Source organism: Lissotriton helveticus, chromosome 11 (genome assembly GCF_964261635.1).
Source record: "Lissotriton helveticus chromosome 11, aLisHel1.1, whole genome shotgun sequence".
In the NCBI taxonomy this organism is placed as follows: Eukaryota; Metazoa; Chordata; class Amphibia; order Caudata; family Salamandridae; genus Lissotriton; species Lissotriton helveticus.
The window spans coordinates 859,940,204-859,966,677 of NC_136072.1; the positions used below are offsets into that span (position 1 = coordinate 859,940,204).

Below are 26,474 nucleotides of genomic sequence, written 5' to 3' on the forward strand. Positions count from 1 at the left end.
ACTAACTACTCATCGAAGACCTGAACTTCCACCTCGACAATCCAAGCGACCCCAACGGCACCACCCTCCTGGACAACCTGGACAACATCGGACTGAAACGTCACCACCCCTACCCACAAGGCCGGACACATCCTCGACCCCATCTTCGCAGGAGGGACCAACATCCGCTTCAGCCAACCCACACAACCCCCATGGACAGACCACCACTGCGTACACTTCCTCCTCAACAAACCCATGCTGCCCAAACATCCACCCCACACTCCTCGAAGAAACTGGAGCAAAATCACTGAAGAGCAAATCAACTCTTCCTTCAACCACGATGCCCCCCACCACCTCGACCGATGCCAACCTCGCAGCCAAAGAACTCCACTGATGGATCTCCAACTGCGCAAACGAGCTCGCACCTCTACGTAAACCCGACAGACCGCGCACCAGGAAGGCCACCTGGTTCACCACCGACATCCATGAATCCAGACGCACCTGCAGATGTCTCAAGAAGAACTGGAGAAACAGCAAAACGCTGGAAGATCGCACCCCCTACAAGAACGCCATGATGGAATACCACTTATGCATCATATCCACCAAAAGAACCTTCATCCAGAACAAGATCCTCGCCAACTCCAGCAACGCCAAGGAACTCTTCAGCGTCATCCAGGAATTTACCTAGCCCCCCAGCGAAACCACAGACATTACACCATCCCAGGACCTCTGCAACACGCTCTGCTCCTACTTAAATCTGAAAATCAAGGGCCTCTACGACAACTTCAACAACCAGACACCTGACTCCAAAACTGCCTTATACTCCAGAAATGCCAGCAAGCCCACCATCTCCTCCTGGACCCCAGTCACCACCGAAGACACCTCCTCGACCGTGAAAGGCATCCACTCAGGAGTCCCCATGGATCCCTGCCCCCACACATCTTCCACAGAGCCGCCTCCACCATCGCTCCGAAACTACGATGCACCATCAACGCCTCCTTTGAGACAGGCATCTTCCCCGATGACTGGAAACACGCAGAAGTCAGACCCCTGCTCAAGCAACCCTCAGCAGCGCACTCAACTGCACTACATATATGGAGGAGCAGGTGGTGCGCTTCTCCTACCAGCTACCAGCACGTGCTGGTGGCCTGGAAGAGTACTAACAAGCAAATGAAATGGGATGGTAAGCCTACGCGGGTAACCCCTTTGTGGGAGGGTACTAGATTGCCTGAGATTAGAAAACTGAGGTGCTTTAAGCAGTGGGACCTAATCAGGGCTCAAGTCGGGGTACCACGCGGGTGGAAGGCGTCCCCCCACTTATTTTACCGGGTGGACGCCGTCCCCCCTGCTAAACAGCTGGACTTCACTCTTTGGCCTCTCTGGTACGAGGAGCTCGGAGCTCACGGCACGCTGCTCACGCGCTGACTCCTCAGATGCAATCGCATCTAATGGGTGAGGAGGGGAGGTAATGAGCCTGATGATTCAAGCCACCTGTCGTGACGTCACTTCCGGTGACAGCGTCCCCCCACTTCTTTTTTTAGGACTTGTGCCCAGGACCTAATAGGCATTTCCAAAATAGGAGACTTACAGGAGTTGGGCTCCTTAGCTCTGCTCGCCTCGCCTCAGGCTACATATCCGCTTCGTGATTCCCAAGCTTATGCCTACCTCAGATTTAAACAAACCTGGCATGCTGAGGGGTTGGACACAGGGATACTGTCGGAGTATGCCCAGTTAGAAGGTAGGCTCCTACAAGAGGAGATTCTGACCAAAGCCATATCGTTGACATATAAAACACAAATCAATAATATGCCCGGCAAACTTGATCCGCTTCGAGCCAAATGGGAACTTACCACTGGCCCATTAGATGACATTGACTGGGAAGCATCCCTCATGCACCCGCGTGAAGTAGCGATTAGATTGAGACTACGGCTCATACAATACAAGATCCTACACAGAACCTATTTTGACAGGGCACGCTTGCACTCTATAGGGAGGGTATATAACCCAGATTGCCTTAGATGCCACATGGAACGAGGTACATACATACACACCGTCTGGAAATGCAGACGGATTCAAATCTATTGGCGCAGGATAGTAAATGAACTGAACGATATATATGGAGCTCAACTTGGGTTAGACGCAAAGTTCCTCATATTAGGCATCCCCACAGAAGTCGATCTGCCTCGACACAGGTTCATGCTGGCCAACTTGGGACTAGTGGTAGCCAAGAGAGACAAAGCTAAATGTTAGGGGGCTCAACGACTTCCTACGCTCACGGAGTGGAGGTCGGGTATGGATCTCTACATGGTTGCAGAGAAGGTGACCTACAAGGCAAGAGGGTGCTCCCGGAAATTCCGAAAAATTTGGACACCATGGATAGAGTATTAAGGCTTAGACCTGGACATGGAAGAGGGAGGAGTGGGCCTATCCCAGGGCAGGTCAGGGACCGGACCTTGATGACTGTGATATATAGCCTACTGTTGACAAATGTACCTGTATTAGAAGTAAACCCCTATATATTCATGTGTATAATGTTGGCCTTCGGCCATGTGTTCTCTTTCAGTGAAGCTGTTGCTACATCTTCTGCCTTGCATCACATCTTACTGTCCACTATTCAGCCCACATTGTGTATTAATGATCTATTTGATTGTATGTTTCACTTGTTAAAAATCAATAAACACATAAAAAATAAACCCTCAGCAGATCCCACGGACCTCAAGAACAACCAACCAATCTCCCTCCTCCCCTTTGAATCCAAAGTAACCGAAAAGACAGTCGGCGCCCAACTAACAACATTCATAGAAGAAAACAGCATCCTCGACCCCCCCCCCTCCCAATCTGGATTCTTCAGCAACCACAGCACCAAGACCGCTCAACTCACCGCCACAGACCACATCCGCACCCTCCTCGACCAAGGCCACAACGTGGCCCTGAGCCTACTTGACCTCTTGGCAGCGTTCAACACCATCTCCCACCGCACGCTCACCGCCAGACTCCATGACCCTGGCACACATGGTACTGCCCTTGACTGGATCCGCTCCTTCCTCACAGGCAGAATCCAAAGAATCAGACTACCACCCTACCTCTCCGAACCCACGGAAATCAACTGCGGAGTACCACAAGGATCGTCGCTCAGCCCCACCCTCTTCAATATCAACATGCCCCCCTCACTGCCATCGTCCGACAGCACGGACTCCACATAGTATCCTAAGCCTTCGGCACCCAGCTCATCCTCTCCCTCATCAAGAACCCCATCACCACCAGGCACAACTTCCAGCAAGGAACAAAGGAGTCTCATCCTGTATGAGCAGCAACTGCCTGAAGCTCAACTCAGAGAAAACAGAGGTCCTCATCCTCGAACCCTCCCCCTCTGCATAGGAAAACAGTTGGTGGCCCACCACCCTCGGCAGCCCTCACACCCCCACGGACCATGCCTGAAACCTCGGCATCGTACACGACTCTTCCCTCTCTATGACCCAACAAGTCAACGTTGTCGCCTCCAGCTGCTTCAACACCCTCTGCATTCTCCGAAAGACCTTCAAATGGATCCCCCCGAATCTAGGAAGACTGTCACCCTGCACTCATAACCAGCAGACTGGACTACAGAAACGCCCTCTATGCCGGGATCAACCTCATATGCCACCCTATGCCCTTCTCTTGTTTCCTGCATGTCCCTTGGTATTTTTCCTTATGTTAGCCTAATTGTGCAAGTTGTAGGGTGCATATTCTTTTGCTCATGTTACTATGTAAGCACGCTTTCTTTTGTGCCACATTGTACTTTCACACGGAACCTACGTATGTTTTCATGTTCTGTTATTTTCCTGAGATTAGGTTGAACTCCACAGGCTAGGTCAAACACAATAGCCCCTTGTTATTCTCTCTGGTCAGGCTCTATCACCTAGGCATAACACGAGAATGCAGCGGCACACATGTATTTTCATATAACCGAGCACAGGAGTTTCAGTGGACACACTGAGGGAGGGTTCTGGAACAAGACTGCTATGTTAGCTGAGATGTCGAACCTCCCTCTGTGTATGCTACGGTATGGGGTCCATCACTAATCCCAGAGATCTTCAATATATAATCATCTAGCTTCAGTAGAAGGGCAGGGTTTAGTATATTCTTTCTTATAACATGAAATGGCTTTTTAAGATAAATGGTTTATTGACAATGCTAACAGTATTTTTTGTATGCATCTGTTTTCTGATTGTAGCACTGATGCTACATTTTAGAACACAATAGTTTGAATAAATATTCTAAACTTCCTTTGTGTCCCTTATTTATTTTACTGTGGACGAGTAAGAGAGCAAAGGGGTGTGTCCTGTCACCAAGTTCCCTGAGAGGGTCGAGAGTGTTGTGTTCTGGGGTGCCATTTCGCTTGTCTTTCTGGTAAGGTTAGGAGGGCAAGTGAGGCACTATAGCTAGTCAGACTCTGGCTCATAGGTACTGAGGTAGTATTGTGACTCAGTCCCTACACGCCAATGTTCTATGATCCCAAGCATAGTTCTGTTCCTGAGCAGAATCCCTGCAAAACTCTTTGCCCCTTTTTCCCCCCGGGCACCTTCGTGCTGTAATATATTTTGAAATTGGATTATGTCTGAATAAACTCTGACTCCCCCATTTCTGATGTCAGACATTAGTGCAAATTCAGTTGTCCACTGGGGAAACCATGTCGGTGTTTTAACTCAAAATCTGTTCTACATTAATACAACACACACACTATTCACCACCTTCCACTGTAACTTACTGAACATGCATTCAACAAAAGATTGTTAGAAATGAGGTAGCAACCTTGTTACTTAACATGTCCAAAATCTTCCTTTCATCACAGAGGCTTCGTTGACACCTCCTCCTTGATATTATTGTATCTATGGCTGCACACTTGTACACAAGACAAGACCCATTAAAATAGCAGTCATTGCAGTTCTTTTTTTTTTTTTTAAAACATTTTTATTTGCATTTTGTATACAACTGAACAATACAGTCATGTATCCAGCAACACTCTTCCCACTAGTTCCACACCCACCCCCCCTGAAAAACACATTGGTGATACGCAATACATCGCAAATTCGTAAATGTGGACTGTACCTCAAGATTCCATTCCTCCGTTCCCCCCACCATCCCCGCCCGCCCTCTCCCATAGGAATCCTGAACGCTCCGGCATGCTCAGTCATTCCCCGGTCCTCCATCCAGACCATGATAGTGTCTCCACTTAGACCAAATTTTTCGAAACTTCCTCGGGCACCCCCTGGATGACCCTCTCAGCCGCCATGTAGAGGTCTAACCCTCGCCTCCATTCCTCTAGGTCGGGCGGAGTCGGGGATCCCCACCTTCTCGCAATGTCTCGTTTGGCTACTACCAGGGCGAGGACCAGGAAAATGATATGTGGGCGTGGCAAATCCACATCATTGGTAAGGCCAGCTTCGGCTCTTGTGTCAGCGAAGCTCCCAGGACCTCCCGCAATTCTGAGAAAACACTGGACCAGTATATTTGTATCACTGAGCAGGACCATAGTGTGTGATAGAAAACACCCTCAGCCCTTTGGCATCTGAGACATCTGTCGCTCTCGATTTTCCCCATTTTATGTAACCGCACCCTGTCATAGTATGTCCTATGCAGCATATTATATTGAATACGGTGCAGCCTCGATTTTATCGCTACCTCACGGGGGTGCATGAACACCAACTCCCAATCCAGATCTTCCAGTGGTCCTACTTCCCCCTCCCATGTCGCCTTGAGCTTCGCAAGGTCCCCCAGCATGTTGTTGGTTAGTGTTTTGTACGTAAGTGAGACTGCTTTCACCTGAATCTGCTCCTGCAGGAGCCGCCCTTCCAGTGGAGCATACTCCGACAGTCCTAACAGTTTTATTTGTTGCGCTTTGCATGCGTGGCGGAACTGGGTGTACTTAAAAAACGGAGAGTTTTGTAGGCCATTCTCAGCTCTCATGCTCTGGAAGGACTTCAGTTCTCCCTTAGCTATAACATCCCCGATGATGGAGATACCAATATCGTCCCATCGCTTGAAACCTTTTAGTTTGTGTAGCTCACGTAGCCATGTACAGTGCCAAAGTGGTGTCTGGCGAGTGGGGGTCTTGTCCCATCCCATGCGTTTCATGGCCTTATTCCAGGCGCGTAATGTCGTGAGGGTGGCCGGGAGCAGTTTGTGACGCGCGGACCCTCCATATAGGTAGTGTAGCAGGTTGTGTGTGGATAAGGTATGTCTTTCTAAGGCATAGGTTGGGTGGTCTGCCGGTAGGTGTAGCCATTCATTAATCGGGGTCAGGTGTTCCGCCCAATAATAGGCTTCTAAATTTGGGAGAGAGATTCCTCCACTATATTGGTGCCTCTGAAGTGTGGATAGCGCTATCCTAGATTGTTTGCCTAGCCAAAGAAATGCCCGGAGATCCGCGTGAATCCTGCGTATCAATGGGTCTGGGAGGGAATAATATTAATTCTGTAAGGCGTATATGTATTTGGGAAGGATAATCATTTTATATAAAGCTGCTCGCCCTAAGAGTGTGAGTGGCAGGCGTCGCCATCTTTCCATGTCCACGGTTGCGTTAAGTGAGACCATATCTACATTTTTCTGAAGGGAGAGTGCCTTGTCCAGGGTAAGGTAGATCCCTAGGTATTGGAATCCCTCTGTAGTAGTTATTAAGTGTTGGGGCAGCGTCGTCCAACGAGCACCCCCCCACCCCCCCAGGGTCATACAGGATCGATTTATGCCAATTAATCGTATAACCGGAAAGGGCCCCATAATTTCCCAGCTCCCGGAAGGCAGTCATTGCAGTTCTAACCTAAAATAGCTGAACATGCACCACTATTAACACCACTACATTTTCCTCCTTGGACACTAAACAATCTCTATCAACCTGAAACGCAACAAAACCTGGTGCTTCCCTATTACATACCCTATCACCATCACCCAACATTGCTTTACTTAATAGTTGTTTCCATTGAGATTGGAGACTGTAGCAGATGGCTTTTCGTTCAGCTGCATTTGATGAACTTTAATAACTCTCATCAGCACCCTCAGGAGAGATGCATTGCAGGGGCCTCTGTAATTACCATTGTTGACTCTTGGCAAAATACAATTGGCAGTGAAATTTACAGAGGACAAGGCAACCCAGAAAATTGGAATACCAGGTGCATTCTGCACACATTTGTTTCTTTGATTTGCTTTCAAGTAGATTACACTCCAGTGAAAAACTTGAATTTTTCACTGAATTCTTATCTGTTTTCTCTTGAACTCAAAGAAGAATTAACCCAGCTGTATGTTTAACTAAAATACTGAAGTTCTGCTGCTATTGCCAACAATATTGACAACATCTTCTGGGAGAAAGTACAGGGAATCCACAAAGATTTTAAATTCGCTTCTCAAAAATCTTTATCCCTTCTCATGTCAAAAAGAATCATAACAAAACAGTCATTGGACCAACAATTAGTCTCTCAATCCCTATTGCTAACTTTAGTGTTCAATTATACGTAATACACAAACAAACCTATTCTTCCAATCTGTTTAAAAACTTTCACAAGACATGTCTGCACTGGCATCTCCACCCAACTCCTCAAAAGACTTCAGACCATACAGAATGCTGCAGCCAAACTCATCCTGGAGTTCCCCAAACGGACCCACATTACCCCACCTCGGAAACCTCCACAGGCTCCCCTTCTAGAAGAGATGCCAGTTCAAGATCCTCATGCTTGCATACAAAGCTCTGCATGATCAAGAACCTGCCTACATCAGCCAATGACTGAACTTCCACCTACCCGCAAGACACTTGCACTAGTCTGTATGCACACTAGGGGTGATAGTGCTTCGCGATACAAATGCTGATTGATTGACTGAAATCCTGAAAGTAATTTGCTTCTTACTAGATTAGGGCACATCACTAGCTTTGCTAAATTCTGGACAGATCACCCTCTTCTTCCTAGGGAAAATATGGAGCATATAGTCTTCACACAGGTCCTTGATTATTTCTCCAACAAAAACCTCCTGAATTCCTTTTAATCTGGAGTTTGTCCCTAATCCAGCTGAGAAAGGTGCAGTTTTACAAATTCTAGATGATACCCTAAAAAGATTTAAATTAAGTTAATGCCTTTCTACATAGTTTTGTTCACCGTTTTGGCAGTGATGACTACCTCAAGTCCTGATGGTGCCTTAATGTCTTTTACCTGTTCCAGTCCATCCTTTAGTCAAGGCCTCGGTTTGTGAAAATGAACGCTTTCAGATCTTCATAAATCCCCCTAATTTGCTGCCTCCACGAAAGCTCTGTACTCTCACCATACTTGTTAAATTACTAGGCAGAATGGTGCAAGACAATAACCTATCCATACAGTATGCTGATGACATTCCGCTATACAGAAGAATCCATCCACCTTGATAATCTTCCTCATCTTTTTCTAAAGTTAATAAACTGCACAGGGTAATTCTTCCTAAACCTGAACCCGAGTTCCTACTACTATACTCCTTTTCAAAAAGAAGTTGACATACTATTTCCTCTGGCTGTCTGTACATCACTTGTCACCTGTGCCAGATCTCTAGTTTATTGTAAATCAAAAACCTAAATATTTCCAAGCACTTTCTAAATTTGCAAAGACTGCATTATTTGAATGCAATCACATTAGGAAACTCAAGCCATTCATCCCAGGTTTGAACTTCAAGACAGCTATGCTAGCTGTGATACTTCAACATCTCATACACTACTTGCTGGCCTTCACAAAACCACAGCCTCACTTCTCAAAGTTATCCTACATGCAGAACAAATACTGGCCGCCGATGCTAAGAAACCAGACCATCATTTTCTTCCTAAGAAAATTTTACCCAGCCTGGAGGCAATAATTACTTTTAAAGTGACTTAAAAAGCAGATTAGTCTGGTTTACCAACTAATTTAAAGGACCATCTGCACACTACAGCTAACAGTACAGTACAGATGCACAAGGAGCAAATCTCGAGTAATAGAAATCCCCAAAAATGAAAGGCTTGTTTTGATTAGTCACCAGGTGGAGGAGAAATATATCATAGAAGGCGAAAACTTCAGCTTGGACCTTTCATCTTTCAGAAAAAACATGGAGACTTACCTCTTCAGATGACATCTCACAGTCTTGCTCTATAAGATCTTATCCTTGCTTCTTGTGGTATGCTGTACTTTCTGTTTTTTGTTGTTGTTTGCTCTATTTAAGGAACTCATTTTTACAACCGACTAGTTTTGAACAATAATAATCACACACATAAATACATCTACTGCCATCAAATGTTGTTAAAATAAAAGATGAATCAACCAAACACAGTGATGTACAAAGGAAAGATGTGGCACTCGCTCTCCTTTATCTCATTCTCCATCTACTTTTCTTTCTTCATTGTTTTTTTTTTTGTATAATCCTGCTTATATTCTGTAATTCCTTCCTGCCCCTGTATTTCGTTAAATACACATTTATTTTGTTTCTCTCTGTACTCTTAGTAAAACTTCTTACTGCTCTCATTTTTGGTGGCTCCTTTGCCTCTCATCTTGTTTCACATCACTCTTACTATCTGATTTCTTCCTTCTTTTTCTGTGCCATAAATTGCCTTTTCCACTCTATAAGTCTACCTTTCCTTTGAATGGAGTGAGAGGCTGGCCTATAAATACGGCATCTGGTGATGAATGAGGAACTTCTAGTTTATGCAAAAGCTTTCTGAAATTGTATACTCCCCACCATATTTAATTTCTGACAAATTGTAGTGTTATGGGGTTCAACAGGGACCGTGCACAAAAGCGTCCATCTTGACGTACACATTTAAAATTACATCTTACAGTGACTTTTTACATGCTTTGCACGTACATGATAACATACTCAAAAAGTGTTGTGCTTGCAAGCACATTTCTTTGGAGCATTTTAACATGACACTTGTACATTCTATCCTGAGCATGCTGCCCTTGCATTTTCTTGCCTATTCGGAGACAACTCTGAATCAGAAAAAACATTCTAACACATCTGCATTGCACCGCTGACTCTGGACGAATGGATCCAGGCTTTTATTATATAAATTGTCTCCGAGTCCGGTTCCTCTGAGGAGCACTTCGAAGAATTATCCCGGAATGTTTGCTAACTCCAATGCCTTTCCTGCAAAGGACAGCAACATGTTCCACACAAGACTGACTTCCTGATACATTACACACAGGTATTGGGAGTTAGGTTTGCTCCAAACGATCTGGCAGAATACATTCTCGCTATGCTCTGTACAGTATAGGTAGGAATGTCAGTATGACATATATTCATACAATCACTGCAAAGTTATAACGGTTCAATTATTCATCTTTTTCACTATTTTTGTAATGCTGGTAACAATGCTTTGTTTTCTTCTGCTAATAATTGCAGCTCCTGCTTTTTGCACAAAAATTGTTTCAATAAATATTTGAAATGCCAATTTGTGTATTTCTTTGGTCTCTCTTCGGGGATGCCCAAGTAGAAACGAAAGGGAAGATCTGTTTCCACGATTTCATTGGGGGAATTAGTGGTCATGTTCTGAGGTTGTAGACACCATCCGATACCCTATCAGGTTAGGGGTCCAGATGGCTCACTGTGAGCTAGTCAGTAATTGGGCTGACATACTCTGATTATATGAATGGACTGAGTCCCCATATTTTGACGCTTATGTTGTCCAGAAGCAAATTACACCTTAATTAATGGGAACTGTATGACAATAGGAATTCTACAAACTTTCTTGGCAACTAAGCAGTTTAAAACAGTATGACCATATTTGTTTTAGCCAATCCAGGGCACGTTTGGCAGAACTCAGAGAAGGCTTCGAGTAATACTGGAACTATGGTTTTCAAATTACTCTGGTGTGATTGGAGCTTTTACAGTAGATAGTAACTTTACCACTACCAGAAGACCGAGAAATCCTGTTGGTATCAACACCTTCACAAAATAAGCCACTGTAGCTAGAGGAGCCAAACATTTTTGCTGTTGTCTGCTAGATGCACTAATGAGTTAAAGGTGCAAAAGCCATAATGGATTTCTATATTTCACTCTATTGACCGAAAGCTTCTTTTCCCTAACCCCCTAAACAAGTGTACATTCGCTGCTCAATCTGAAAAAGTTGTGAGGAAATTTATGAGCAGCTGGAAATTAATGTTAAACAAGGACCCCACATCTCATTCTGCTCAAAGGAAAGCAGCTAATCAACTAGCTGAAGTAAAGGAGACAAACAGAGAGCAGCTTAGTCCAACACTGAAGTGTATTAGCAATTCAGAGCTCCCCAGGGCCATTAATGCTGCATCACTTTGAAATTGATCCAGATGTTGTCCTCAGCAGTAAGACTCGTGAGCCGGTGCCGTTGTCCTCCAGCTCAGAAGGCAGAGAGCTGGAGGAGAGCATAAGTAAGGAGGAGGTGTTTCTTGCTGCATGGACTGTTTCATTATTGTAATCCAAAATCCAGCTTCATGCAGCCTTTAAATTCGCCATTAGTGAGGGATCTGTCAAGGGGTTGGCTATAGTTTGTTTCAGCGAAGAGAGCCTCTTAATGTAGAATAGCAACAACCAAAGGATGTGTAAGAAAATCTAGAAAGTGTCAAGTAGGTGGAAACAAAATCTTGGTCCTCAACACAAATACATTATAGTAATAGACTGGCAGAAACCCAGGGAAGCACCTGAAGACAAGTGCTAGTGTTCTGAAACCATTTTTTCCATAGTGTACCCATTATGACTTCAGTGTGTGACAGCTGTTGATAGTATTAAATCACAGCCTCCGTGAAATATGCAGGAGTATATCAGCTTTGATTTTTCCACATGTCCTGTTTTGGTTTTGTCCTCCTTGAATAAGTATACTGGGAAACGTACCATGCTCATAAACCTTTGCAAGATTTGCTCCCACTGTAGCTACTTCGGAATAACTTGTAAATGTCAAAGCAATTGCCTTGCTATAAACTTACGTCTGACTGAGAACTAGTTTGCACATTTTACATTATGTGGCACTTCTAGTAGCAATCCATGGTCACAGAAGACCTCAAAACCAATCACAACAACCTCTGTAATTGATGTTTTTAAAGTTATATGTGCTGCGGTAAAGAGATCTGCAAAGTCCTTCAGAGGGAACATAACATGTTGGCAGATATGGCACTGATCATGGTGATGTTATACAGTTAATCCATTTGGTGGAAAGAAAATTGTCCCACGTCAAACATACAGCTAATGAAAGCAATGAAGACAATACTACATACACCTAGTGGACCACATACCTTTTTGTTTCCCGATAATATATTCTTACAGTCTCACATCTCATGTCAACACTTGTGGCCTCATGTTTTAAGAAAACTTTTCCTGGCATGCATGAAAGTCTTAAGACAAGATGGTATAGGCTGAGCCAAATGTAGCAGCGACAACTCCTGCTAGCATGAAGCAGCATTGCTAGAAGCAGACGTTCATCATCATAAAGGGGTAACTTTTTGATTTTCTAGATTAAATGTGGGGTAGTTTTGTGCATCTGAGAGGGCATGGATGAATAAACTATTGCACTAATTCAGCATATACAGTATTTTTTCAGTTAGCCCGAGGAGCAGAGTTTAAAACTTCATTTTTACTCCTTGAAAACATGATGTATTCATTTTAGAATTCTCGAGAGAATAGATGCCAATTGTAGAGAGGATGGTGTTTGCTAATAACATTGTAAAATAATTTGACAGCTACAGCGGTTTGAGTGTGCGTGCGCACACAACAAAAATGGAGAGCTACATCTCTCCAAGGGCGCTAGGGGGCGCACAGACAAGATGGCCACACTGTTGTGAAGCTCCCGCAGCCTGGATGCTAAATCTGTCTCTATCTTACACTTTCACCTCCGCATGAAGTCTGGCATGTGTATGAAATTCCACTCCTGATTGAGGTGCGACAGGGGAGCCCTTTGGATGACAACACAACCCCCCTAGCCCGAGAGGAGGACAACAGAGAGGGTCCAGTTGGAGGCCTCTTTTTCTGCTGAGATGGCAGTGGTGGCCCTCAGAAGAGTGGGTTGAGGAGGGGAGGCGTGCAGCTGAAGACCTAGGGCCACATCGAATGCACCCGGTGGCCCACAGCGCCACCCCGCTCAGGGAAAATGGCTGTTGACACCTGAGAGCTGTATGCAAATCGTCCGTGAGAGCTTGAGCAGAGCTTGTACAGAAGGGGCAGTTAGTGACCGGGACCGACCTTGCAATCAAGCAGCAAGTGAACCCCCAAAAGGAGAACAGGAGGAACAATCCACACGGCACCTGGGGGACGGGAAAAGATGTATTGCCCTACCCCCACTTGCTCGGTTGCGGCCAAAGAGGCAGAGGGCTCATAGATGGAGTATGAGTGGCATATCGGTGAGGCCTACACAGTGCCTGCATGGGGGGAAAAAAACATCTCAAGCCACAGCACGTAGAGAAGATCTTGCCTTTGAGAGATACGACGAGGGAGGTCTGAAGGAGTTGAAAGGACACTGCTGTGGACCCCAGACCTGAGGAGTTTTAGGACCTGAGGCGTAAGGTGCCAGGCTGGCGGAGGGAGGAGGACGGAGGACCGCGCTGGTGAAACTATAGCAGACCAAAGTGGTTGGAGAGCAGGAGACCGGGCGTCAGAGGGGGAGGCGTCCTATCATCAACAGCGCAAGGGAGCAAAATGGGCAGAACGGAGGGCAAACAGTCCAGACTGTCTTTCAAACTCCAGAAAACTGCAAGATCCCACGCCAGTGACACGGAAAAGAAATTGCAAAGGTGTCTAATTTCGGCCCCATCTCAAAGGATGAAGATGCCAAGACTCTCCTGAATACTATGAAACAAAGCCTGACCTCCATAGAAAGCAAAATGGACTTGATGTGCTCTCGGATCGACTTCATGGCCCAGAACATGATGGCAGATTACAGGAGGTAGAGCATAGAATTTCCGAACTGGAGGATACCTCAGAAGGTAGAAAAGGGCAGCTGTTGCAAACGGAATGCCTCTTGAAAGTCAACGCTGTGAAGAATGAGGACTTGGAAGCGTGCTACCGGCGCAACAACGTGCAAATCATGGGTGTGCCGGAAAGTACCAACACCGGCCGCATGGAGGACTATGTGGAGAGGATGATGACTATGTTCGGAGCAGACTCCTCCTCGTCACAGCTGGTGGTTGAGAGGGCACATCACTCGCTGGGGCCTCGACCTCCTCTGGGAGTGCCACCACGACCGATAATTGCAAGAGTCCTCAACTGTCGCTACTAGGATGTGGTCCTCTTCACCTTCAGAGAAAAGCAGCAACTGGAAGACGCGGGTAACAAAATAGCTTATTACCCGCACTTCACAAAGGCAATGCAATAGGCCAGGAAGAAGTTCTAGCCGTCAAACAGAAATTAAGAAAGGCCCAGATCGATTACGCTATGCTGTACTTTGCCCGCCTCCGGGTCACTCATTAGGGGAAACAATTCTTCTATACTAATCCACAACAGATGGAGGACTACTTGAAGCTGTCGCTAAATGCCCGAATGCAGATACCGCTGAGATAAAATGAGGAGGACAATCCAGTGGACTGACCAATATCCTTGATCTGTCATAAATCGCTTTTGGGCAGTAGGTCTGTGGATATCCACCATGAACGAAGCAATTATCACTTTCGAAATGAGACCGGACCACAACTTCTGACTAAGCGATGAAGCGGAAGGAGGTGAATGAGGCATGGTCAAGTGTTTTATCTGGGCACCACCCCGCTTAACATGGTGGAATGGGAGTGGGAGGCTGTCCCCAACCCCCTAGGAGGACGTTCCCCAAAAGGAGATCCCTACTGAACCTTATTGAAAGTACCCTGCTAAGTATTGTGATTCTGGTTTTTGTTTCCTTCCTTTCCAGCTATCTATTCTGTCGTCTTCTTCACTCTTTTTCTCTTATTCCTTTCTCTCCCCCTTTTGCAAGAGACAGTTGGCTATTGCCAGAACAGAATCACTGGTTATCGAGACTGTCTGGGTGTCTTTACCTAAGAGCCCCTCTGTAGCGGGTGCGGACGATTGGGATACAGGAGTGAGGGGCAACAGACGGGTTTTGGTTAACGTAGGCTTTATTGATGCCAAAAGGAAATCAGAACAAGTCTTCCTAATAGGGATGGGCCTCCGTGGGGAGCGACTCCGGGTGGTTCTCCTACTCCGTTGCTTGTCAAGCTCAGTCCTCCGATAGCCGACCGGGCTTCGTTGGGGCTTTCGGTCCTCAGAGTCCGTCTTTGCTTTTGAATCCCGGAACCATAAAAAAAACAAAAGAAAGCAACTGGTGAGATCAGCGTCCCTCACTGAACAGATACACAGGAAGGGAGTGAGGAGGTGCAACAACCCGTGACTCGAAACCTATGTACAAGTGCAAGAGTAGGGACGGGTAGTGCGAGGGAACGGGGAACCGGGACAAGGGGATACCACTATTATACAATGGAACCGCCCTTCCGTCCCACCCAGCCCCTGATCTTGTTACGCACCTGGGCTAGCCACACACCTCCCCCGGGTGGGTGGCTGGGCGGCTCGTGGGAAAGTTGGCCTCCAGGCGTCTCCTCTGTTTTCGGGGTCTCTCCTCCTCTCTCAACTTCCTCCGTTCTTCTCGGCTCTGGTTCTGTAGTTCTCCGACCGCTCTGCTCCTCTTCCCTCCGACCTTCCATGTTCTCTCCTCTCCGGGTGAACAAGCACACCTGGTCTTCCGGCACTTCCGTATTTGATGGTAGCACGTCGTCTTGGAATCCCGCCCACTCGTCTGCTGATTGTGAATTAAAGGGCCAGACACACTCACCCTCCATGCGTGAGTCTAGCTCGTATTCGACCCCTCTGTAGTCCGCCTGCTGTGGATGACAAGAGGGGGGGGGAGTGATTGTATGGTCCCTCAAAGTCCTGGAGCCTCGCACAGAGTCCGCAAACCCACCCCGTTACACCCTCCCTGATGCCTGCTGCCTTAGATTACGGGCAGGACGAACCTGCCTGCCGCCTGGGGAATTGACAGAATTCAGAGACATGGGCTCTGGGTAAAGTCTACTCAACCAATTTTTGGGGGTGGAGGGATATTTGGATTGGACAAGTTAGGGATGTCTATGTGGGAGGGGGGGGGAATTACATCATTCTAGTCCCACAGTACATGTACACAAAAGGTATCGACAGCCGTGGGAGGGGGCTGGGAAGGCGGGAGATGGATGCCCCTCGGTGAAGATCACCTTACAGCAAATCTATTTCCCTCCACATGGCAGAACAGACGGATAGACTGGGAATACATTTCCTTACCTGGAACGTTAGAGGGTTAGGTAACCCCCGGAAATGCAAGCAAGTCCTTGCCTACCTGGACAGGCACAACATTCACATTGCCATGTTACAGGAGAAATAAGAAAATCCAAATGGAATGTGGACAATCGCACTCCTTGGTAATGCGTTGTATTCCTAGTGGTGGGTGCCTGGTTTGGTAATCCTCCTGGGCATGAGGATGCAACACTCTCAAGAAGCAGAGAGCTAAATTTAAAAGGTCAGATTAAAACTTGTAAGCACAACTTCGCACCATTACACAGAGCACTATTGCACCCTCGTTTTATATGTGAGCGCAGTGAGCATACACCAAGTTCGGCACATTCTTATTTAACACCCACTGCAGCAGTCATTCTGGACCCCGCATCAGTATGTACGTTTTTTTGCCACATATCGCGCATGTTTAAATGCGTCACCTTCTGCACCTGCTTGTTAGCGTACAGAGCACAGTACCTCACCTCACATTCTATTTACTTCAGGTTTCACCCAGTACACACAGATCTAAGTTATAAGCGTGTATTCTCAGTCACTTCATCATAGTTTTCACCAATTTTCATAGTGTTGCATTATATGCTTATCGTGTGCTATGAGTACAATCTGCTGTATCTTTATATTTTCAGAATTGTAAGTCCCCTGACGAAGGGTGACAGCCCGAAATGCATTGGGCGGACCTTGTTGACCAACAAATACTATGAAAATAATAGTATGAAAGAAAGTATAAATAAAACGAACTACTGTGCTCATCATTACAAGATTGGAATGTAAATTATTAAAAAACTGAAAAGGTGTGCAGGCTTGGGGACGTTACTCCTACAGGAACTAACGCTACTATTCACATGTTACAGGAGACACATATGGCACCCTGAGGGGATCCTACTTTTGTGTCTCATTGGGCATTGCACAGAAACTTTTCCATGTACTCCACTTTTGCCAGAGAAATGGCGATTTTAATAAAGAGGAATACGCCGTACATGGCGGTGGGATCACTACAAGATGTTCAGGGGCGATATATCATCATGTGGGGAAGGCACGCTACATGCTCCATCATGCTGGTATGATGTTATGGGCCAAATGTTGATGACCCTGCCTTTTATAATGTCCTCTGGGGGAAAGTACTGAACATAGGATCCACCTACGTGCTATTGGGGTGTTGGGACACTTCAACACTCCCTCAGGTGGCTAGATCAAACCCACAATCACATCACTATACTGCCATTCAGAAACAGCTGCAACAGATTATTACACACCATTACTTAATCAATGCATGGACACATATGCACCCACAGCTGAGGGAGGGCATGCATTCTTCAGCAATACTCTCATCCTGGTCCAGGGTAGATTATTGGATAGTGTCCAGGGGACTGGGGATATGGGTGGCACACGCCCAGCACCTAGCTTGCACCTTGTCTGATCTTTCCCTGGTCCGGATCACTATTGTCCCACCAGTGCAACGCATGTCCCACGGGGCCTGGCGGCTCCTACCTGCGACACTATTAGACGCTGCTTGTAGAACAGAGCTGGGGCAAGAGATACAAGAATTTCTTCACCGAAACTTAAGATTAGTGGTACGCCTCACCACCTTATGGGAGGCGTTCACTGAACGGTCAGGGGTATATGTATGGGAAAGGAGGGCGGAGTGCTACAGGACATATACAATAACCTTGTACGCTTGGTGTCGGACCTCAAAAGGCTAGAACAATTGCTTGCGGACTCCCCTAAGGCGCAAATGCAAATTGCACTTCGGCATACACTAACAGAGCACAGGAAAACAGCAGAAAGGGAATACCTGTTCCGCGGGCGATATTATGGAGTGTGTAGATATAGGGACGGAGAATGGTCAGGGCAGGCTCTTCCGGAACAAATCCACCGCCCCAGATTTGCCAATTATGTGACGGAGATAAGAGACTGGAGTGATAACGTACATAAAGACACCAATGGTATCCTCCAATCTTTCACAGCATTTTACTCTGCACTGTATTTCTTTTGGGGACTACCGGCGATCTCCCTGGGTACATATCTGGAGGATGTGGCCTTAAGCTGGCTTGGGGAGGCACAATGTGAGTTCCTAGCGGCGGAGATGGTGGAGGACAAGATTAGGACAGCAATTATGCAGCTCCAATGTGGCAAAGCACCAAGCTCTGATGGCTTACCGGCCGGTTTTTACAGGACGTACGTAGATTGTTTGGTCCCAATTCTTCAGGGGGTGTACAATGAGACCAGGGAGGATGGAATCGTCCCTCAGAGTATGAGAGAAGCAACCATAGTCTCCTTACTTAAACCTGGAAAGTCAGGGAATAAATGTGAATCATATCGGCCAGTATCCCTTATGAATTGTGACATCAAGATCTTAGGCAAGGTGCTTGTGAACAGTCTAAATCTCCTTGATCAGGCTGGGTTCAACCCGGGCCGCTTGACTTCACATAATCTACGCACCCTGTTCTCGTTGTTGCAGGACATAGACCCAGACATAAAGGCAGCGGCTGTCTTCCTGGACACCACCAAGGCATTTGACTAGGTGGATTGGAGCTATGTCATGGGGGTACTGGGGCGGAAGGGAGTCCCCTCTGGCTTTCTTTCTTGGATCGAGCTATTATACTGGCACCCACAGGCCAGGGTGATGGTCAACAGCGGGTGCTCCGCTCCATTCCCAGTGTCACGTGGGACGAGACAGGGGTGCCCGCTATCGCCCCTATTGTTTGCACTGGCCAACGAGCCATTAGCAGTGACGATTTGTCAAAAATATTGCGAGCATGCGATTCAGTACCCCACCGACAACTTGGTATCCCTGTATGAAGATGATATTACTTTATATGTGCGAGACCCACAGATTAGCTTAAACCCCATTCTACGAGAGTTCACTGCTTTTGGTGAGATATCGGGAATCACAATCAATTAGGGTAAAACACAGCTGTTCCCACAAACCATGGTTGTACCCACTGGATTATCTCATAGCATGGAGCCTAACAGAGGTAAATAATTAGGAGTCGTCATGTCTCGGAATAGGGCCAAACTGATGAGTGTAAACTATGGCATTGCTTTGGCGTCTAAAGCGCTGGATTGCCCTGCCCCTCTAAATGGTGGGGCGTATATCACTAATTAAAATGATAATGCTACCCAAACTATTGTGCCTGTTCCTAAATCTACTGTACAGCCCTGCCCACATTTTTTAAAACTGCTCCAATCACAGTTAATCAGGCTGGCGTAGGGGGGGGCAGACAGGCAAGGCTACAGTGGGACATCCTGACTCGCCATTTCTCGCAAGGGGGCTTCGAAGCACCAGACATGAACCTATACTATATATGCGCACAGGCACACTATGCCAAATACTGGTTCCGCCCTCCCCCTTACATGCCACACTTCGCTATTGAGCAGGGATACGTGGATCCCATTCCACTGGTGGGATTTATCGCGCATATAGCCAAGGGCAGGGACCATGGTAGACTGCACTAATGCGGCGTGGAGGGACATAGCCACTAGACTCTGTATGTCGAAGCTGTACTCTCCAAGACTACAACTTGTGTGGTCCCCAGACCTTGAGATAGGGGGAGGGGTTGCGTCCCAGCAAAAGCTACGCTAGTTCAAAATGAACACGAGGGGTGATCTGTATGCTGGCGGTAGTTTTAAAACTAAAACAAATTATTTTCTAACGATGAACCCACGCCCAGGGAGCTGTTCATGTATGTGAGGCTTCATCAGAGTGTTAAGGCCATTACTTCTGACTTCCCTCACGAGCCGCAAACACTGGGCCTATTACACATAATACTACAGTGCACTTCCCCGTCTCATGTAGTCTGCATGCTATACCGCTACACACAGGCGCTGGCGGTGTGCACTCCCACAGATTCCGGGACTCAGTGGGAGGTGGAGTTAGGCTCACCCCTGGTGGATAACCCGTGGATATATTGTTGTAAGCAGCCAGGGAGCATATCGACCACTAGCCACTTGAGGATAATACATTATACATTTCTTTATTGCCTGTATTACACTACCGCCAAGGTGCATAAGTTTCAACTCTGGATGGATGATTGCTGTGACAGGTGTAATGCAGACTTCCTTCATTTGGCATGGGAATGCGATCCCATCATGGCATATTGGCGACAAATCCTCGAAGCGCTCTGGGAAATGCCTGGGGTGCTATTGCCGATTTCCCCCATTTTGGCCGTGCTTGGGTACAGAGAAGAGCTGGAGGCCACTGGTAGGAAATGTGCTGCATTGGGGCTTTTGTTGTCAAAAAGGAAGGTGGCTTGCGGGTGGGGGTGGGGGCAGGGTAAGGCGCCCAAATTTAGGGATTGGATCCAAAATCTCATAATGTGGCAGGGACAATCCCTCATATACGCCGAACTCCTTCCTCAGGCCTCCAGGCCGAGTGATATATGGGATCCCCTCCGAATATACGTATTAACACACCCACCCTAGAGAGTGGTAGAGATCACATGTGGTCGGGGGAAAACGGGGTCACCTAAGAAGGAAGAACATGGGAGGATATTTGGAACGAGTTTGGGTCTACCCTGCTGTGTATGGCTGATTAATTTCTTTCTTTGTGAATGTCATGTACTTATCCAAATTCTTCGACTATATATGGTATTGCTGATACTTAGCCGATTTTTGTACTTTTAAAACTTTAATAAATATTTTTTTTAAACTACCTCTCCAAAAAGCCAGACTCGTAAATTTGTTTTGTGTTCTAAATCTTGCAGTGCCAGGTGACCAGTAGACCTGCAATAGTAATTTCATTGTATTTGTTAAATGTTAATTTATTTGATTTAATTCACTTGCAGGACGGATTCGTTTAGGGGATTTGTTGATTATTGCTTGCAGAAAATACCTCAGGACAGGCCAACATCAGCAGAGCTGCTAAGGGTAAAATTACTTACTATTTTTGTTCTAATTGTGCCTTTTTATTTAAGCTTCTTTAGCTTTCTATTCTAAAGTACCTATGCACGAATTAAACATACACAACTTTCTTTAATGAAGGAAAAACACCTAGCCTCTACAACGTCCACCATCACACACTGTTCACTGCTATCACTTTCCAGCCCACCTAGGGCTGTCAATTCGAAGTAGGTGTAATTTGGGTGGTTCTGAATACAAATATGTTGTGTAAGATCTTGAGTAAGGTCTCACCTCTCATTAATTCAAGAAAATGTTATCACTGCACATTGTGTTTGTCTGAAACAGCTTGCCAGAATGTATTATGCTTTGTAGCCTAATCAAGAGAGGAAATATGAACTATAGTTGACCGCACTTGAGGTACACAGTGTATGCCCATGGATCTTGAGGCTGCAGGCGAAGGGAGTGTAAACTCACAAGTGATTTAAAGACCTATATGATGATACAAGGAAAATATTTCAAATGTATGCTCTAGTGCCTGCGCCCTATATTGTGTAATAAAGTTAAGAATAGAAAATACACTCTTTGTAAAAGTAAGCCGATGGATGAAGACCTATGTTGCTGTGCTTTAGGTTGTCATTTTTGTGTGTTGTTGTTGCATATTGTAGAATGGTGTTTTGTGTCGTGCAATGATATTCTGTTAGTGCTAGATTTGGTGATGATGTGTTGATGATGCTCTCTGATACTCTTTGTGTCTGATGATATGGCTCTCATATTCATAAAGCCTGGTCTTTTTCACTAGGGGCATAGTGCAGGACTAATTATGGGCATGAAACCACCCTATAACATCTATAAATTATTTGGAACTAGAGATTTCTTAACTTAAAATTGTTAGGTACATAACCTGTTGAAGCACCAGTGAGCCGAAGTCTAAAGCAGATCCAACAGTGTTTTTATAGCCTTTGATTGTTTATATAGTGTGGGAGATCTGATGGTGTGGTGGGCTGCTTCTTAGCAGCAAGGTTAGAATACTTTGCAACAGGCCTTCTTTATTTTGTTAAGAGGAGGTGACAGGTCTTTTTAATGCATATTCTTCCTGCAGACTTCTCAGCCAGAAGTCCCTCCAATTCATCAGACAAATGTTAATACATTTCCCTATTGCGTGCTAGGCAAAGATCTAGTGACTTCGGCAGCATGACTGGTACTTCCTATACAGTCACCACCCACACCTGTAGCATGCTTGCGTTAATTCTGTGAATCACAGCTGCCATTATTTAGTGGGGCTCAGGATTTATCTACTTGCTTGACCTTTTGAGTTATCACAGAGTTTTGCAAAGTTGATGCTTCCTTATAGGCCTACCACTCTACAGACCTCAAGAGGCATAACCATAAGAGTCCATTCTTCTTCCTTTGCACTTAGGAGTTTTTGGTCTTGTGTGAGTGGTGCCTTCGCTAGCACTGTTTTTGACTACATAGGCCTCTCTGAATTTTAATCTGACTAAATATGTCTTTGTTGGGGAACCTGTAAACTTTGAGGCTTTCATCAATCTTGCATTGTTCAGGGGGTTATGTATTGTATGTTGCAAATATTTGCTGACACAGTTACAGTTGAGTTTATTTTCTTCCTTTTCATCATGAGTTCTTGGAAGGCCTTGTTCAGCGCTACTTCTGAAACGTTTGGTGCCTCTAGTTAATTGGATGGCACAGTGCAAAGTTTGCCCTGTGGCATCTGACTCATTCTTGCCTACCCCTTCTGTCTACATGTATAATCTGATTTTGAAAAGAAGCGCAAAAAAAGGTATCCACACCATTTTCAAAGAAGAGGGCCTTGTTCAGAGGATATTTCATTTATTCAGAGGATACTCAACCCACACAGTAGTTGCAGAGATTTGAGACACTCTTTGTTTCGGATTCAGATGCTTCATATTTCACAGAGCCCTAAGAAGAGGGATGGCAACGACCTTTCATTGGTGGGTCAGCACCTGTCACGCTTGGATACTGTTGCAAGCCTCCTTCTAAACTTGCAGAATGCTAGTGAGGTGGGATATCTCCCTGTAAACAACGCAAAGAAGGGTGGCAGGCACACAATAACTCTTCAGAAGACGCTGGAGCCAAGTAGTGTAGTAAAGAAATTTCCTTTATTAAAAAGTACCTATGGCTGCATCAGCTACCAATAAGTCCCAGGTAGAGCAGGCACCTGACAAAGAGCCAACACTGCAGAACCTGGCCAGTACCTTGATGCAATCAGGATTCCAGAATGGGTTGCATAGAAAATAACAACATACCGAACACCTATTGGCATAAGAACTTTGCATGTTACACTCCCCTGAGAGGAGAAATCACTAACACTTCTACTTCTCAATGGAGGAGCACAACTGTGTTCAGGAAAGCAGCAGATACGTTTGAGCTTGCTTCATAACACCACCTATTATGAGCGCAAGGTGCTTATTGGGTCCCATCCCAACATTTGCTTACATAAGAGGTGGTCACTTTGACTCGCTTGTTGACTACAGTGCGGCATCATGAGAAAAATATTTTTCTTCCTAGCCATCCAGAGTGCAGCTCTCATAAATTTAGACCTGTAGCTAAGGATCCTGAATTATTCAGTGCACATCGTCAGGAAGCTTGGGGTGCAGGATTGCCCTCGTAAGTAGCACTCAAATGCCTTCCTTTTTGCCACTTGGCTAGGGAGTCAAAGTACTTGGATCCAATGGGTAGAAATGTTGACTCTGTTGCTTGGTTCTATGTACCTGTACTACTGCAGTCCACTAGAACAGCATTCCTAGCCATTTTTTAAACTGATGATTTAGCTACTGGCCACCAGCCATATCAAGTTGGGTCCCAACATTCAAAATCGGTGCATGTGTCATGCAGGCTTTGTGCACTCACTTGGATAGATTGGATTCGTTTTGGGTGAAAAGACTGATAAACTACATAGAGCATTTCAGCTTAGACAGCTGTAAGGCCTAGCCTGGCTTCTCCTGCAAGACTGTTCTTGACACAGTTCCACACATGCACCTATTTTCTTGTTGTAGCTTCTCTTTTGTTCCGGATAACATCAACCTCTTTAACAGTTGCAGCAGTACTTGCTTGTATTCAGCAGTCCCAAAGGTCCACTCTAACCACACGAAATTGCTGGTTCCTCTATTCTCTATCAAGATCTATTTAAGGGCTTTTCAACTGCTGATACAATAGTAAGTTATTTGTTGTAAACGTGTGATGGGAGTGTATCCTACACACTCACAAGACTGTGGGTTTGTGTTCAAAGTACATCTGCTGCCAAAATAAGGCATGGCCTTTGCTTAATTTTGAATTTATGTACAGGTTTGCAAGAAAGCAAAATCGCTAGATTGCTTTCTGTTACTGATTCTATAAGCACTGGAGTTGCTGGACTAGCCAATCTCCTTAGAGTTTTGTGAGTATATTATCAGTGGCCCATTGTTCAGATTCATGATTATACTATCTTTGGTCATGACGACTGCATTAGAAATGTTTACCAAAGCTATGACCTTGACGGCCTGGCCCCTAAGCAAACTAATTGGGGGCACCTCTTTTCATAGATTATTGACTTATCAAAGAGATCTATTGTGTCACTGTTGCAGATTGCCTTCAACTTACTTGAAACATTAATGAGTCGGTCTACATTTTGGAAACTTTTCTATTGTGCTGGACGTGCTATTCATGCAATGTACTTCCAAAAGGAAAATCTTCACTTCTCCAAAAAGAGTAGACCATATCCTCAGAAGAATGGTTCTCTTCCCATCAGAATTAAGGCGAAGAATATTTAATCTACGTAAACAAGAGGATCTGAAGGAGACATTGAGGAAGAATTGCTGGTAATTATTGGAATCAATTGACCAGAACTACTAGGGTAGCATACTAAATACTGATGGAATATAAAAAAAATTTTCTTCGGGTTTTCACATTCAATCCTCCATTCTTCTAATTGTTTAAACCTTTTTTTGTGGTTATTGTTTTCCACAGTTTGTTTTGTTTTTACATGATTCTTGTTAAATTGTACACCTCCTCCAAGCATTGATATACCCCACTGTTGGCAAAGGCTTTCTCTAAACCTCCCACTTATATTACATGCCTTCAGATCCTTTTTATTGCTAGTCATCCTACCTTCATCTCACAAGGCAAAAGAGCTGAAGCAAATAAAGTTGAAGTAAGTTCATGAGGTTCCTGTACAGAAGAACAAACATTACTTTTGGTAATGCCTGCTGTGTAGGTTCTGATGCAAGAAGTGAGGTGAGGCGTATTTATTTTCTGTGGTCTGGCAACAGTTTTTTGCCAAGATTTGTTTTGTTACACTCTTGGTATCCTCATTTTCACCAGCATGCCTTTTTGAATTTTTATAGATGTTGAATATGAGCAAAAACGAATCTTTGGAAAAACCTTCACTTATGTATAATCTTCCTGCAGATTGCTCATTACACAGGCAGCTCCCCTCTTTTGGTTGCATATGTTTATCTTAATTTTTCCCTACATTCTCTGTAGCTTGGAAATCTATTATAATGATATAAGACTGAGTAGTTTTATATATGTAACTTCTCTATCTGCCGGACAGATCACAGGGTGGCACTAGACTTCATTTTGTCATTTGTTCTATGTCCTCGGGTAAACCTGGATGTGTGTGACCACCTCCAGCTGCTTTGGGTCTGTAGTGATGCCTCCTTCAATCAGTACCACATATTTGATCAAATTGTATTTAGAAGTTGTGAGAAAGTTATTGGGGAGGGTTGGGGGGGGTGTGAATATTGGTGCCATAAAGAAAGCAACATCTGTAATTATTGAACTTGCAGAGTTAACCTAGTGTGCACAAAAATGCACACTGAATATGACAGAACAGATTGAAAATCAATGGCAGAAAGAGGATGGTCATCATTACGATGCAATCTCATCGCAAAGGGTTGTAAAGAACACTGCCAGCTCAGTGTCAATGTTGCAGTAACTCATCAATCCTTCAGGCATTCTGGGCTTGATGTTTTGGCTGAGCAGGTTTCTGGATTTGTCCGAGTGAGACCTCAGGCTCTTCTTTCTAAGACAAGTCTTTTACTGCTTTTATTCGACAAAGAATGTTGCTGAACATGCACTGGTATATAGATTACAACAAATCGCTAAATATTAAAGTAGTAAATCAGTAAAGAGGACAAGGATGTGGCTGTACCTAAAGGTCGAATGGCCTTCCTGTGGGTCTTTTAAGGTAACTGCTGGAGATTAGATGCTTTATTCTTGCTCTATATCCATAGTCTGCAGTTCCCTGTAGACCACAACTACAGATAAAAGCAGCCTTTTCCATAGTGGCTTTTGAAAGTTCCAGATCGGTGGGAAAGACTAGCCCCAATACCGTATTCAGTACTTCATGATCATTGATGGTCAGGCTGGAAGGTGACACTGGTCAAGCCACTGGTGTGGGACAACTGTCCAAACCC

At 45.3% G+C, this 26,474-nt stretch overlaps 1 protein-coding gene across 5 annotated transcripts in view; it reads left to right on the forward strand.

The window, feature by feature from the left end:
• TAOK3 (TAO kinase 3) overlaps positions 1-26,474 on the forward strand; it is a 1,265,547-nt gene that overhangs the window by 591,443 nt on the left and 647,630 nt on the right. For all 5 annotated transcript variants that reach the window (XM_078667094.1, XM_078667097.1, XM_078667098.1 and 2 more), the window contains one exon: positions 20,988-21,069. In XM_078667094.1, coding sequence (XP_078523220.1) covers positions 20,988-21,069 — 82 coding nt within the window. The remainder of the gene's footprint in view (positions 1-20,987; positions 21,070-26,474) is intronic.